This window comes from Lichtheimia ornata (genome assembly GCF_029851405.1).
Source record: "Lichtheimia ornata isolate CBS 291.66 chromosome Unknown scaffold00055, whole genome shotgun sequence".
In the NCBI taxonomy this organism is placed as follows: Eukaryota; Fungi; Mucoromycota; class Mucoromycetes; order Mucorales; family Lichtheimiaceae; genus Lichtheimia; species Lichtheimia ornata.
In genome coordinates, this window is record NW_026695375.1 from 45,055 (window position 1) to 58,919 (window position 13,865).

Consider the following 13,865-nt stretch of genomic DNA (forward strand, 5'->3'; position numbering starts at 1 on the left):
GTACACGGGTGTTGTAGTGGGGTGCATGCGCCATGGAGTTGCCATCCAGTCAAAGACAATCGGATCAAGACAATCGTAGGATTGACATGATGGGTTGAAGCAGGACAATCGTTCGCAGGTGGTAGTTGTATACTTGAATGGGCCAACAGTTGAGAATGGGAAGAAGAGGCAAGATGGTGGGAGTGGAAGAGCTGGAATTTAAAAGGATTCTTCTGATGGTTGGATGGCCTTTCTTGGTTTGAGCGTCGTTCAGTCAAATCCTCTTTAATCAAGAAAGTTGAATGATGGAGATGATGGGCTGGAGCAGGACAATCGTTCACATGCATTAGGTTGGATAAAAAGGGTGAATGGGAGGAATGGGCTATCAAGTGGCAGTTTACAAATAACTTTGGAAAATAATTTTTGTGAAATTGGATGATGTTTTGTGTTTGACCATAGCTCACCCAAATCCCCTCGAATCAAGAAAGTTTAATGATGGGAATGATGAGCTGGTGCAGGACAATCGTTCATATGCATTGGGTTGGGTAAAAAAAGGTGAATGGGAGGAATGGGCTGATAGCTGGCAGTTTACAAATAAGTTTGCAAAATGACTTCTCTGATATTGGATGAACTTCTGTGTTTGAGCGTAACTCGGTCAAAACGTCTCGATCAAGGAAGTTGAAGGATGGGGATGCTCGTCTGGAGTAGGACAATCGTTCATATGTAACGGGTAGGGTAAAAAAATGAATGGGAGAAAGTGGCTATTAGCTGGCATTTATGAACTATTCCTAAATAGTGTACAAGTATCATGCATCGCCTGTGCTGACTGGCTCAAGTTACACAAACACGCTACTTGACAATGAACAAAGACCTCTTTTCATACAGCATGACGCTTACAGCATATGTAAAACATAAAGACTCCCATAACTCAGAATCTTACAATCAAACGTGGGGTCTTTAATAGAACAAGCTGCTCGGCTGGGTCAAAGCGATCTTGTGTCAAAGTATGAAGTTCATCGTGGCCAATCCCCGATTTCGTAATGTCGCCACCAGCCAAACTGGATCTGGGGGTCGACCTCTTCGACGACGACGACCAAAAAAGTATTTTTTGGGCTAGTTGCGACATTGAACGTGAAACTTTCACACAAGGTGCTGTTGGCCAAGCCGAGTCCATTGCTCTAATAAAAACCCCACGTTTCATTGTAAAGTTTGGCGATACAGGCACCTTTATGTTTGTGTGCGTGATGCTATATGAGAAGTGGTCTTTGTTCATTGTGAAGTAGCCAGACCCTGACAGAGCAAAAGATGCAGAGGGTCGTGTTGTGTAACACAGCTACGTTTGCATGAATGAAAGGGTCAATGTATAATTACTTTATGGATCATCTAGGAACAGGCATGTATTGCTAGCTAACGGCCACTTTCATCCGATCACCATTGTTGCGAGATCCACTGCATGGGAACGATGCCCCTGCTCTAGACATTCATTTCCATGATTAAAGTAGGTTGATCCGAGCTGATTTGACTGAGCTGCGGTCAAAGAGGGATTACATCACTCTGGACATAAAGCACGCTCGATGTAGCTTAACCGATGTAATCTTGTGTGAGCGTAACTCAACCAAATCAGCTCGGATCAACCTACTTTAATCACGGAAATGAATGTCTGGAGGAGGAGAATCGCTCATATGTCATAGAGTGGGCAACAGTGCCGATTGTGAGGAAATTCCTGTTAGCTCGCAATGTATGGGCTATTGTCAATAGTATACAGTATCATCCTTCCATCCTTCCAGTCATGCAAAGTAGCTGAGTTACACAAAGAGGTCCCTCTGTATCTTATGCTCTGCCAGGGTCCACCTACTTGACAATGAACAAAGACCGCTTCTCATATAGCATCACGCTTACAAACATAAAGGTGCCTGTATCTCCGAACTTTACAATGAAACGTGGAGTTTTTATTAGAGCAATGTGCTCGGCTTGGCCAACAGCACCTTGTGTGAAAGTTTCGCGTTCAATGTCGCAAACAGCCCAAAAAATATTTTTTGGTCGTCGTCGTCGAAGAGGTTGACCCCCGATCCAGTTTGGCTGGTGGCGACATTGCGAAATCGGGGATTGGCCACGATGAACTTCATACTTTGACACAAGATCTCTTTGACCCAGCCGAGCACGTTGTTCTATTAAAGACCCCACGTTTGATTGTAAAGTTTAGAGATACAGGCACCTTTATGTTTGTAAGCGTGATGCTATATGAGAAGTGGTCTTTGTTCATTGTCGAGTAATTAGACCCTGACAGAGCAAAAGATGCAGAGGGACGTGTTTGTGTAACACAACTATCTTGCATGACTGGAAGGATTGATGGATTATACTTTATGGCTATCCACAATAGTCCATATATTACGCGCTATCAGCCATTTCCTCACAATCAGCGCTGTTGCAAAATCCCCTGCATGTGAACGATTCTCCTGCTCCAGCCGAGCATTTCCATCATTCAAGTTTCTTGATCCGAGCCGATTTGGCTGAGCTACGCTGGAACAGCAAACATGAAAATTAGTGAATCGCAGACCCTGCGAATGTCTCCGTCTTTCAAACTTTTGGAAGCTCGCATTCCAAATTTTCAAATGAAGCACGAAGTTTTTATTAGAGAAGGTTGAGCAGCATGCTCGAGAGCACCCTTCTGAGGAATTTTCAAGTTGGAGATGAGCAACTTCGGGGCGGTGAGCCGTCCGCTCTTTTGATCCCATCATCCACCATTTGGGTCACCCCGCACTTTAAATCTTCACAATGAAGTCTGCGACTTTTAAATGAATGAAGTTGATCAGCATGACCCAGCGAACCTTCTGACAAAGTTTCAGGTTCGAAATGGGGAACCCCAAGATAATGCATACTGTTTCCATAAATCATGAATCTGGCGCTGGCCTGCTTTCCGACTTACATAGTAAACCCCACATTGTACCCTCCCATTCACTATCTTCAAATGAACATGAGGTCTTTTTTAACACAATACTGATCAGCATGTCCAAGAGCACCTTGTGTGAAAGTTTCAGGTTCGAGAAGGGCAATCTCAATATCAAAGGTTTGGATGTACAGCGTTCATGCATTTATACAAGAGGTGTACGACCAATTTAATTTCCACTTGTTCCACTCCCACAACTTCTTGTCTCCTCCTCCCCATTCTCTACTGTTGCCCCATTCAAGTATACAACTAGCACCTGCGAACGATTGTCCTGCTTCAACCCATCATGTCAATCCTACAACTCCCTTGATCCGATTGCCTTTGACTGGATGGCAAGTCCATGGCGTGTACAACCTTCTTGCCACTCCTCTACAACACACGCCTTCCATTGACACTGCACCTTCTCTTGTACTCTCATCTACCACGACCAATCGCAACAGCATTCATTCCAGCAGTTGCTAGTAGCAAGGCCTTTACTCCATTGTCTCAAACAGCGTTCTTTACTTGCAGCAACTTGCCGTACAGGCTTGTTTACATGAACAGCAGATAGCCATTGTATAGCAGCAGCTTTATTTACGTGTAGCAACTTTGTTCAATACATACGACTTCTTTTGGATATGGATATGGATCTGAATGTTGGTTTGGTACATGGGATGGAAGGAATTGGATATACAACGCGTCAAAAAAGAGGGTATGTATCCATTTTTAACGTGGTCATTATGCTTGATGCTTTCATCCTGAACGATTGGTGCATCCCATTATCGTACTTTACACGCTATTCCACGGCAATTGTGATCATCATCCTTGTGCAACCTGTGAACGATGTACAGCCATCAGCATCCATCTCCATGATTTGACACGCCATGCGTATAGCTCGTCACCTCACATCCATCTATTCACCTTCGCTGAATTCATACCCAAAGGATAGAGATTTCCAAATCGATGTATCTCCCCCATTCGAGCAATCCGTTGTACCTCTCAATCTATCTCTTGTGAATGACGTTGGATTAAAGGGTATGTAGTGCGAAACCTTCCTCGTTGTGTGTATGGCAACTTGTTGGGTTATATTATAGAAAGATTCATGGTATGGGGAAATGCATGATTGCAAAAGGGCAACCACTTAATAAATACAGTGGTAAAGGGGAGAAGATGAAAGGAATTGTGTCTTGGGCATTAATGCAGTATCTCTGCTTACTACGGTAGCACGAACGACTACTTAAATAAACAATTTGGTATTCGATGATTAGAAGTGGTCAATCACTAAGCTTCTTTATCAATGATTCACACACAACAAAAGGTGTACAAATTGGGTTTTACAAGGGGTTGGTTGATTAGCGTTGATTTGATCAAAGAGAATCCATCGTATGCATAGTGGCTCTAATCAAGCAATACCATTGGTCCATATTTCACACGGCGCTGAGACGCTGGTCAGCGTGGGCAAAAATTAGGCAACGAGCGCCGACATTTGTGCTCTCCCTCTTTTCTGTTAAAGGACTACATGTAAGCATCCATCATTTATCACCCATCCATCTATTGGAATCCATCATCTAATTTGCTCTTGTATTAGTCACCATGGGTAAGGAGAAGACTCACGTTAACGTTGTCGTCATTGGTCACGTCGATTCCGTAAGTGCTACATTGGCAATGGGATAATCTGTTTGCAGGAAATTGACTCTTTGCATTTAGGGCAAGTCCACCACTACTGGTCATTTGATCTACAAGTGCGGTGGTATTGACAAGCGTACCATTGAGAAGTTCGAGAAGGAAGCTGCTGAACTTGGCAAGGGTTCTTTCAAGTACGCCTGGGTTTTGGACAAGCTTAAGGCTGAACGTGAGCGTGGTATCACCATCGATATCGCTCTCTGGAAGTTCGAGACTCCCAAGTACCACGTTACCGTCATTGATGCCCCTGGCCATCGTGATTTCATCAAGAACATGATTACTGGTACTTCCCAAGCTGACTGTGGTATCTTGATTATTGCTGCTGGTACTGGTGAATTCGAAGCTGGTATCTCCAAGGATGGTCAAACCCGTGAACACGCTTTGCTTGCTTTCACCCTTGGTGTCCGCCAATTGATCGTTGCTATCAACAAGATGGACTCCACCAAGTACTCTGAGGCCCGTTACAACGAAATTGTCAAGGAAGTTTCCACCTTCATCAAGAAGATTGGTTTCAACCCCAAGTCCGTTCCTTTCGTTCCTATCTCTGGCTGGAATGGTGACAACATGTTGGAGGAGTCCACCAACATGCCTTGGTTCAAGGGATGGAACAAGGAGACTAAGGCTGGTGCCAAGACCGGCAAGACCCTTCTTGAAGCCATTGACAACATTGATCCCCCTGTTCGTCCTTCCGACAAGCCCCTTCGTCTTCCCCTTCAAGATGTTTACAAGATCGGTGGTATTGGTACAGTCCCTGTTGGTCGTGTTGAGACTGGTGTCATCAAGCCTGGTATGGTTGTCACCTTCGCTCCCGCCAACGTCACCACTGAAGTCAAGTCCGTTGAAATGCACCACGAGCAACTTGCTGAAGGTGTTCCCGGTGACAACGTTGGTTTCAACGTCAAGAACGTTTCCGTCAAGGATATCCGCCGTGGTAACGTCTGCTCTGATTCCAAGAACGATCCCGCCAAGGAATCCGCTTCCTTCACCGCTCAAGTTATCGTCTTGAACCACCCTGGTCAAATTGGTGCTGGTTACTCCCCTGTCTTGGATTGCCACACTGCTCACATTGCATGCAAGTTCTCTGAGCTCCTTGAAAAGATCGATCGTCGTTCTGGTATGTAAATCTTTTGATTTGGGATATGGGTATTGGGGCTTAATCTCTTGATTTTGCCTCAAATCCTCTTCCTTGATCATTCTCAATTACTTTTTTTATCATTTGCTAATCCAAACACTCTCCATTTCATTCAAAACAGGTAAGAAGCTCGAGGATTCACCCAAGTTTGTTAAGAGTGGTGACTCTGCTATCGTCAAGATGGTTCCTTCCAAGCCCATGTGCGTTGAAGCTTACACTGAATATCCTCCTCTTGGTCGTTTCGCCGTCCGTGATATGCGTCAAACCGTCGCTGTCGGTGTCATCAAGGCCGTTGAGAAGGTTGATAAGGCTGGCAAGGTTACCAAGGCTGCCCAAAAGGCTGGCAAGAAATAAGCTCTCCTATCATCTTTCTAGTCCATGTATGAAGAAGGCAATGTTGTCTTTTTGTCAACAATAATAAACATACAAAAAAGTCGAGAGCAAAAGATATTGGTTGCATTGTTAGATTCTTCACTTGATTAAGCTATTATGCTTCAAATCTTCTTTGATCACAAGAGGTCTCATCAATGATGTAATGTGTCTCACGCTTTTAAATGTATCCATGGGTTGGGATCATGTAGTAATGAATCCAACTGATCATGTCATTGCAGCTGGCATTGACAAACGGCCAACACAACATCGCTTGTTATGTGATAGAAAAATGGGTTACCATACTACAGGTATACACCTGATATTAAGTCATACGTGATCCGGTAAGAAAGAAATGAATTAAACGCCGATCATTGTTGTGGACAATGTATACAATCCCTTGAAACTAAAAATAACATCCCCTTTTTGATGTAGATTTGATAAGCTCTATGGATGAGATGTCGTAGACTTGAATAATAACCATGGCAACAAACAACACATGAACGTAATACTACACGACAAGATCATGTATTCGACTTATTCAAAGGATGCCAAATCAGCATTTTAGATCATGTAATATGGGGAATGGATATGGGAACTCTGATCTGTGGTACGCTGATCTGCACAATTACGCGATAATGGTGGTAAACTGCGGCGCAGCTTTTCTTACTTTATCCAATCAAAGCATGCTCAGCTTCGGCGAGCCGACTTCCTTTTTGGGCGATAATAGGCCGTAGTCGTTGTATATAACCAACCACGTCAAGTACCAAGAATCGGCAGATCAAGGTCCCCAACGAATATAGATCAACAATTATCTTCTCCAAAGAACTTTATCATGTCCACCACTGCAACAGTCAGCAACGATAGCCAAAATCAGCTTACCAACAAAGGCAACGAGGGCGACAAAACAACTCCTACTGAACGCTATGTTCCCGGTGGCAAGATCCCCAATGCCAAGAAATGGATGCTACGGCAAATGATGGCTCTTGGATTCATGATGTTGATTGATGTTGGCATACCATTGGCTTTATACTATGGATTACGAAATGTCGTTGACGTTTTATACGCACTCATTATCTCTGGCATTCCTCCTTTCCTATGGGTCATTGTTAGCTTTATTCGAAGTCGCCGTATCGATGTACTTGGTTGCATCATTGGTCTTTCTTTCATTTTGTCAGGCGTAGTGAGCTTGATCAGTGGTATGTATACAAGATTTGGCTTGTGGTAGATCACCCATGTGTAACATTTTCCTATCACCAGGTGACGCTCGTGCCGCCTTGCTCCGAGATTCAGCTGTTACAGGTGTTGTTGGTATCATGTTCCTGCTGACGTTGCCACCCATAAGGACCAAATGGTTGACAGTACGCCCGCTGACATTTATCATGGCACGCCAAATGTTCTCCGAAGCCTCTTATCGATGGATTGACAAGGATGGCAACAAGCATGAAATGGGTATCGTCGACTGGCAATGGGAGCATATCCGATTCTTCCGAATCAGCATGACCATGCAGACTGCAGCGTGGGGCATTTTGCTTGTTTTGGAATTGGTCGCGTGTGTGCTAATGGTCGAGAGCTCATTATCCATTGACAACATTGTCGCCTACAATAATATCATCACATCAGTGGTCGTTGCTGTCATGGTTACCGTATCCATTCTTGCTGGTATCTATGGTCACCGTGTCGAGAAAAGAATTGGATCTGCATGGACAAAAGAAAACGACTATACCGAATACTATGAGAATCTCAGCAACAGCAACCAAGATCGTGATGGCAATGAATCACCGTCGCCCCTGGCAACAACCGATAACGGTGATCACAAGCATCACCACACCGAAAATATGGCATAAGGCAGCCATGAATATAGCACATCGAACCCTGTATCCTCGCATTTACACCCTATTATCCACACCACTATGCTTCATTGATGACCCAGATTGATAGATCTTCTTTGTAAATATGCCATATTAGAGACATAATCTATTACGTATTTTGATATATAAATCCATTTCAAAACAATAACACCCATAAAAATGGATGCGTATCTTAAAGTAGTAGGGATCCTGCAAGATGGTTAAAATGCCTAATTATATCCACACGCATCCTCTTGGCACAATGACACCTTGTTTTTCACTGGGATTCCAAGTATGTACAGCTAAGAATAGATCTCCGCATCCTCCTTGTGTGCTCCATACTATCAATGATGGGCCATAATGATGAAGCTTATAAGATTTACATGCCAAGGCAATCCTTTTGTCGCGCGTGCTGCTGTAGAGCGTTTTCCAAAAGTTGCATAGTCCGATGGCAAGGGATCGTCCAATAAGCATCCAAAGAGGCTATGCTTAGTATTAAAAGCACCTTCCGTTTTAAGCGACAATAGTCCGTATGTTGATTCTATATAAGCGATTTTGATAGATTTCGTAGGGAAGGATACACAACTCTTACAAGCAATGTCAACTACTGAAATGCCTGAAACATCCAGGGCCCGCAGCTACAATACCAGCTGCAACAAGAATCAAAGTGAGCAACCTGACAACAAGCAAGTCAAAATAGAAGCCTACAGTGAAAGTCGACATGTGCCTGGTGGTAAAATACCCAACCTCGGCAAATGGATTTTGCGGCAATTGATGGCACTTGGCCTCATACTGCTGATCGATGTCGGCATCCCATTGGCACTTTACTATGGATTACGCAATGTACTTGATGTTTTGTACTCGTTGATTATCTCTGGTATCCCTCCTTTTCTATGGGTGATCTATGGATTCATTCGTCATCGACGCATTGATGCTCTAGGCCTTATCATTGGCCTCTCGTTTATTGTTTCTGGTGTCATATCTTTGATCAATGGTAAGTTCACATGCCCCATTGTGAGCCGATGATCACTAAAGATGTATGCTTAATGTGTTCAGGGGATGCTCGTATTGCCATTCTACGAGAGGCGGTGGTTACGGCTGTGGTGGGTACCATGTTCCTGGTAACCTTGATCCCTATCAGAAGCAAGCGATTCACCATGCGCCCTATGGCATACACCATGTTCCGTCAAATGGTCTTTTCAGAATTCATTTATCGCTGGATTGACAAGGATGGCAAAGAACAAGAAATGGGAGTAGCAGAATGGCAATGGCAACACGTGCGTCAATTTCGTATCAGCATGTTTCTACAAACAACCATGTGGGGCATACTACTGGATATGGAATTGGTCGCAGCAGTAATCATGGTCAAGAGCTCTTTGACCCTTGATGAGGTGGTTGCATACAACAACATCATCACATCGTTGGTTGTTGCTCTCCAAATTGTTGTCAGCATCGCTGCGCTCATTTACTGCTATCGTGTCTCAAAGAGGATTGGCGCAGCTTGGACTCGAGAAAACGACTACACCGATTATTACAGCAAGCTTAACAATGACAGCAATCGGATTAAGGAGGATAATGGTGATGCAAGACACCATCACACGGTCCACATGGCTTGATGTTATGTTCACCTTTGCATACGTCACTCCTACACATCCATGATTTCACCTTCATTTTCTGCATCGTAGTATTATCGACATCGGCAATGCAATGTTACTCCAAATAAATAATAACTGTCACCTTGCTTTTAGATGAATGAAGTTCATAGCATCTGAGGAATCCAATAAGAGCACAAAATAAGAGGCTTCTTCGAGATTTGGTGTTTATGCTGAAGACGATACTCCAACGTTTGAAGTACCTTCATGTTCTAATGCCAGGTGCATAGCATGCGTGCTAAGAAGAGTGTAAGAGCTGTATACGATGATGCAGGTATGTTTGGTGAGATCTACATAGGAAGTATGATCCCCTGCGTTATGTATGCCGAGATGTTGGCGTATCAAAAAATAAGGGGCACTTGCATTGTTGTTAAGGCGATGGTGATGGAGATTTTTAACCTTGATTTTCGGTGGAATGTATTATATGCTCCGCACGATATCATCGCTCATGTCATACATTGATTAAGGCTATCCAACGATATCTATGGCAGTATGTGGTGAGCAGGTATCATTCTACAGTTTCGATTCTAACTTAGGTCCCTAACTTTTACATCATTATGAGAATAAGAGGACGGGAAGGAAATAGCCTTAGATGCCGGTGGCTCAGTTGTGGAATGAGCATGGTGATGATACATGTGCATTCTTTTTGCATGACTTTCGGCACTTGTGGTGCATAGATGACAAAAGTATATTCTCATTTAGTCGAAATGCTATCCAAAATAGCTGTCATAGTGGTCATAGAACGGGTTGGAAGAATGAGATCTCGCTATCGTGTTGATATAATTAGTCACACAATACTATGCTTTGCCTAAGCCAATGCAAGGCTAATGCAAACAATAGTGAAAAAGAGTTAACCCGTGTAACAGGATGAGCCTCCCCACTGGGCATGGTTTCTCATGCACACACGATCCTTTTTTATTATAAAAGGGCTGGTCTTTTTAGCCAACGCTGCTTGTTCTTTAGGTTCAATTTTTATTACTCATCTCTCACTCGTATCATGTCGTTTGTTGTTGAACACACTACACCAAAAGGCCTCAAGATCACTTGTATGTACATGTTTAAGTTCATCATCATTGGCAGGGAAGCTAACCAATACCTTAGTGAACACTGGTCTATTTATCAATAATGAATTTGTTGCCGGTGCCAATACCATTGATACCATCAACCCATCCACAGGCAAGGTGATCACTGCCGTACAAGCAGGTAAGCTTGCTTTCCCAAAGACATGTGAATGCAAAACAATAACAATCATGCATCATAGCCGAAAAGGAGCAAGTCGATCTTGCCGTAGATGCAGCTGAGAAGGCATTTCAAAGCTGGCGCCACGTTAGCGGACGTGAACGTGCACGCTTGATGAATAAACTTGCCGACTTGGTTGAACGTGATGCCGAGCAATTGGCAGTTGTGGAAGCTCTCGATAACGGCAAACCCGTGGCACATGCATTGATGCTTGATGTCAGCTGTTTGATGACAGCCCTGTAAGTTTATATGCATGAATGCATACGTCATCTTTAGCTTACATCGATTTTGCCTTTAGTCGGTACAATGCCGGTTGGTGCGATAAGATTCATGGCAAGGTGATTGAAACGGATGGCAAACTTTCATACACGCGTCATGAACCTATTGGCGTATGTGCAGGTGTTATCCCATGGAATTTTCCATTAGCCACATTAGCTACCAAGATTGCACCAGCATTGGCTACGGCCAACACAGTGGTTATCAAGACATCCGAAATGACTCCGCTTTCAGCCCTCAAGTTTGCCGATTTGGTCAAAGAGGCAGGATTCCCACCTGGTGTCATCAACATCATTACTGGTTACGGCCCCATCACCGGTGATGCTCTTGCTCGTCATCCCAAGGTTGGCAAGATCACCTTTACTGGTAGTACAGTTGTTGGCCGACACATTATGAAGACTGCTGCCGAATCCAACTTGAAAAGGGTGACCCTTGAACTTGGTGGCAAATCCCCCAACATTATTTTTGACGATGTTGAGGATTTGGATAAGGCCGTGTCTTGGGCATGGAGGGGTATTTACATGAACGCTGGTCAAATTTGTACAGCCGGCTCGCGTATCTTTGTTCAAGAAAAGATCTATGACAAGTTCCTTGAAAAGTTTACTCAGCTTGCATCCTCTCACAAAATCGGCGATGCCTTTGAAGAGGGCTCCTTCCAAGGACCACAAATCTCCCAACGCCAATTTGATCGCATTATGGAATACATTGAAATTGGCAAAAAGGAAGGTGCCACCCTCCACAAGGGCGGTAAGCGCATAGGCGATGTCGGCTACTTTATTGAGCCTACAATCTTTACAGGTTCGTGCTACCATCACATCCAATCAATGTTGTTGCATAATATGTGCTCACCAGCTACCGTATATAGATTGCAAACCTGAACACAGGATTCTGCGTGAGGAAATTTTCGGCCCTGTTGTCGCTATTTGCAAGTTCAAGGATGAGGCTGAAGTGATCAAACTCGCCAATGACACTACCTATGGCCTCGCTGCTGCTGTGTTTACATCCAACATTAGTACAGCCGTCAATGTCTCCAACCAGCTCGAAGCTGGCTCTGTGTGTAAGTATCACATGTTGAGCACCATAAATGCCGCTTTTACTTAACCATACCATAAATAGGGGTCAATTGCTATAACATGATCGATGTGATGTCACCATTCGGTGGTTACAAGCAAAGCGGCATTGGTCGCGAAAACGGTGAATATGGTCTTGAGAACTACTTGCAGGTCAAATCTGTCAAGATCAACATTGACAAGCCTTCCTTGTAACTTGTTATTGATGGAAAAAGTGGTTGAGCTATAGCAGCCAATGCAGCTAATGTGTTACAATAAATTGAATATTTGTTATGGTATCATCATCAATGGCTTTTTATTGCCTTCTAGCGAATTGTGGTGCTGCTAAAGGTTGAAGGAACATGATGTAAAGTGGAAAGAGATAATAATGCTATGCCTATCACCAGGGGATGTGCAAGAAGAAACGCATCCTCAAGAGAGATATCGAGTCGTAAGATAGTCCAGGGAGTAACGACTCATTGTCAACATCTTGTAGCTCCTTCGCAAAATCACAACACGTCATATAATCAAGAGCGGGATTGTAGCGATCCAAGTCCTTGTATGCTATCATCGTGGTGTCCATCACGGCTCGATCATGGCTGTTGGGCAGCGTCAGGTATGCTATGCGATATGCTCCAAGCCGATCCCAATACAAGATAGTACACCATATCACCAAATCCAAACTTCACGAATGCGTCATGAGAGATAGCTGCGTAAAAAGAAATGCTAAATGCATATGAGTATATGAACCATCCCGCAATCGTTCTGATTAGGATTTACCTCGTCACGATAGACAACTATCACAAAGAACAACGACGACAATGAAAGATGGATAACAATGAAAAGCTAAAAATGACCACAAAGATTAGCACTCATTCACAGGGATATCTACTGATATACTCACATGAACTTGGGTTTTGAGGAGCAATCAATCAAAGCGTAACGATGAAAAGAGAGGAACGAGTGGTGTGTGATGGACGTCGGCATTCATGTGTGTGGGCGTGCGAATTGATATTGGAGATGGTGCATGAGCTGGGGTGCATACGCTGCTATCAAGCCTGGTAGGTGTAATGATGCTTCATGCATAATAGACAAGTGACATCTTGTAGCCCCCTCGATCCCAATGCTCGCTTTGCTCGTCAATCATAGTAGACAAATCCAAGATCCCCCATAAACTAATCCATCCCATAGTAAGTCTAATCGCTTTTGATCCATCCTTCTCTTTTCCAAAGCCTTTACCTTCCTAGCAATCTGAACTTGTAGTTTTTTATGTCGACGTTGTAGTATTGCCTCGTAAATCATCCTCACAAATGGCAAACATAATAAAAAGCATTGGAGACGACGCAAACGCATAGAGATCTCTGCAGTCTCGAGTTCATCAGCAAGTCAAGGTGTTTTAACAGTAGCTCATGGTCGCTCTCGTTTGTTGTTCACTTGGCTGGTGAATTGGTAACCATCGGGAGGTCGATCCTGCCAATCGAAGGAATAAAAGTGATCTCGCGTCCTCCATTGACTCAAACAATTTGTGCATCGTAGTAGTGCAGTTCCATTGTAACTTGTAAGCTCTTCAATGCTGTGTATGTAGCGGGCGCTTTCATCGGGTGTTGCCAGGATTGGTTTCGTGCAAAGAGGGGAGCAGTAAAACAGACTTGCATGACCGAATGCACCAGAACTGGGTCCGCTTCAATTCTGAGCTCGAAATAAAGGGAA

The 13,865-nt window shown here is 43.8% G+C and overlaps 4 protein-coding genes across 4 annotated transcripts; all 4 read left to right on the forward strand.

Moving 5' to 3' along the window:
- Positions 1–4,498: 4,498 nt before the first annotated feature.
- On the forward strand, positions 4,499–6,074 carry O0I10_009427 (translation elongation factor EF-1 alpha; the record flags this gene model as incomplete). Its single annotated transcript, XM_058489419.1, has 3 exons — positions 4,499–4,552; positions 4,613–5,702; positions 5,842–6,074. 3 exons carry the CDS (start codon positions 4,499–4,501, stop codon positions 6,072–6,074), a joined length of 1,377 nt encoding a protein of 458 aa, XP_058339776.1.
- An 850-nt stretch (positions 6,075–6,924) lies between these two features.
- O0I10_009428 (uncharacterized protein) lies at positions 6,925–7,936 on the forward strand (the record flags this gene model as incomplete). Its single annotated transcript, XM_058489420.1, has 2 exons — positions 6,925–7,288; positions 7,350–7,936. The coding sequence occupies 2 exons, from the start codon at positions 6,925–6,927 to the stop codon at positions 7,934–7,936; spliced, it is 951 nt and encodes a 316-aa protein (XP_058339777.1).
- Positions 7,937–8,536: 600 nt separating this feature from the next.
- On the forward strand, positions 8,537–9,555 carry O0I10_009429 (uncharacterized protein; the record flags this gene model as incomplete). The annotated part of the gene is made up of 2 exons (XM_058489421.1): positions 8,537–8,933; positions 8,996–9,555. 2 exons carry the CDS (start codon positions 8,537–8,539, stop codon positions 9,553–9,555), a joined length of 957 nt encoding a protein of 318 aa, XP_058339778.1.
- Positions 9,556–10,588: 1,033 nt separating this feature from the next.
- Positions 10,589–12,371, forward strand: O0I10_009430 (uncharacterized protein; the record flags this gene model as incomplete). Its single annotated transcript, XM_058489422.1, has 6 exons — positions 10,589–10,637; positions 10,693–10,794; positions 10,853–11,069; positions 11,129–11,904; positions 11,972–12,163; positions 12,223–12,371. The coding sequence occupies 6 exons, from the start codon at positions 10,589–10,591 to the stop codon at positions 12,369–12,371; spliced, it is 1,485 nt and encodes a 494-aa protein (XP_058339779.1).
- Between the last annotated feature and the right edge of the window lie 1,494 nt (positions 12,372–13,865).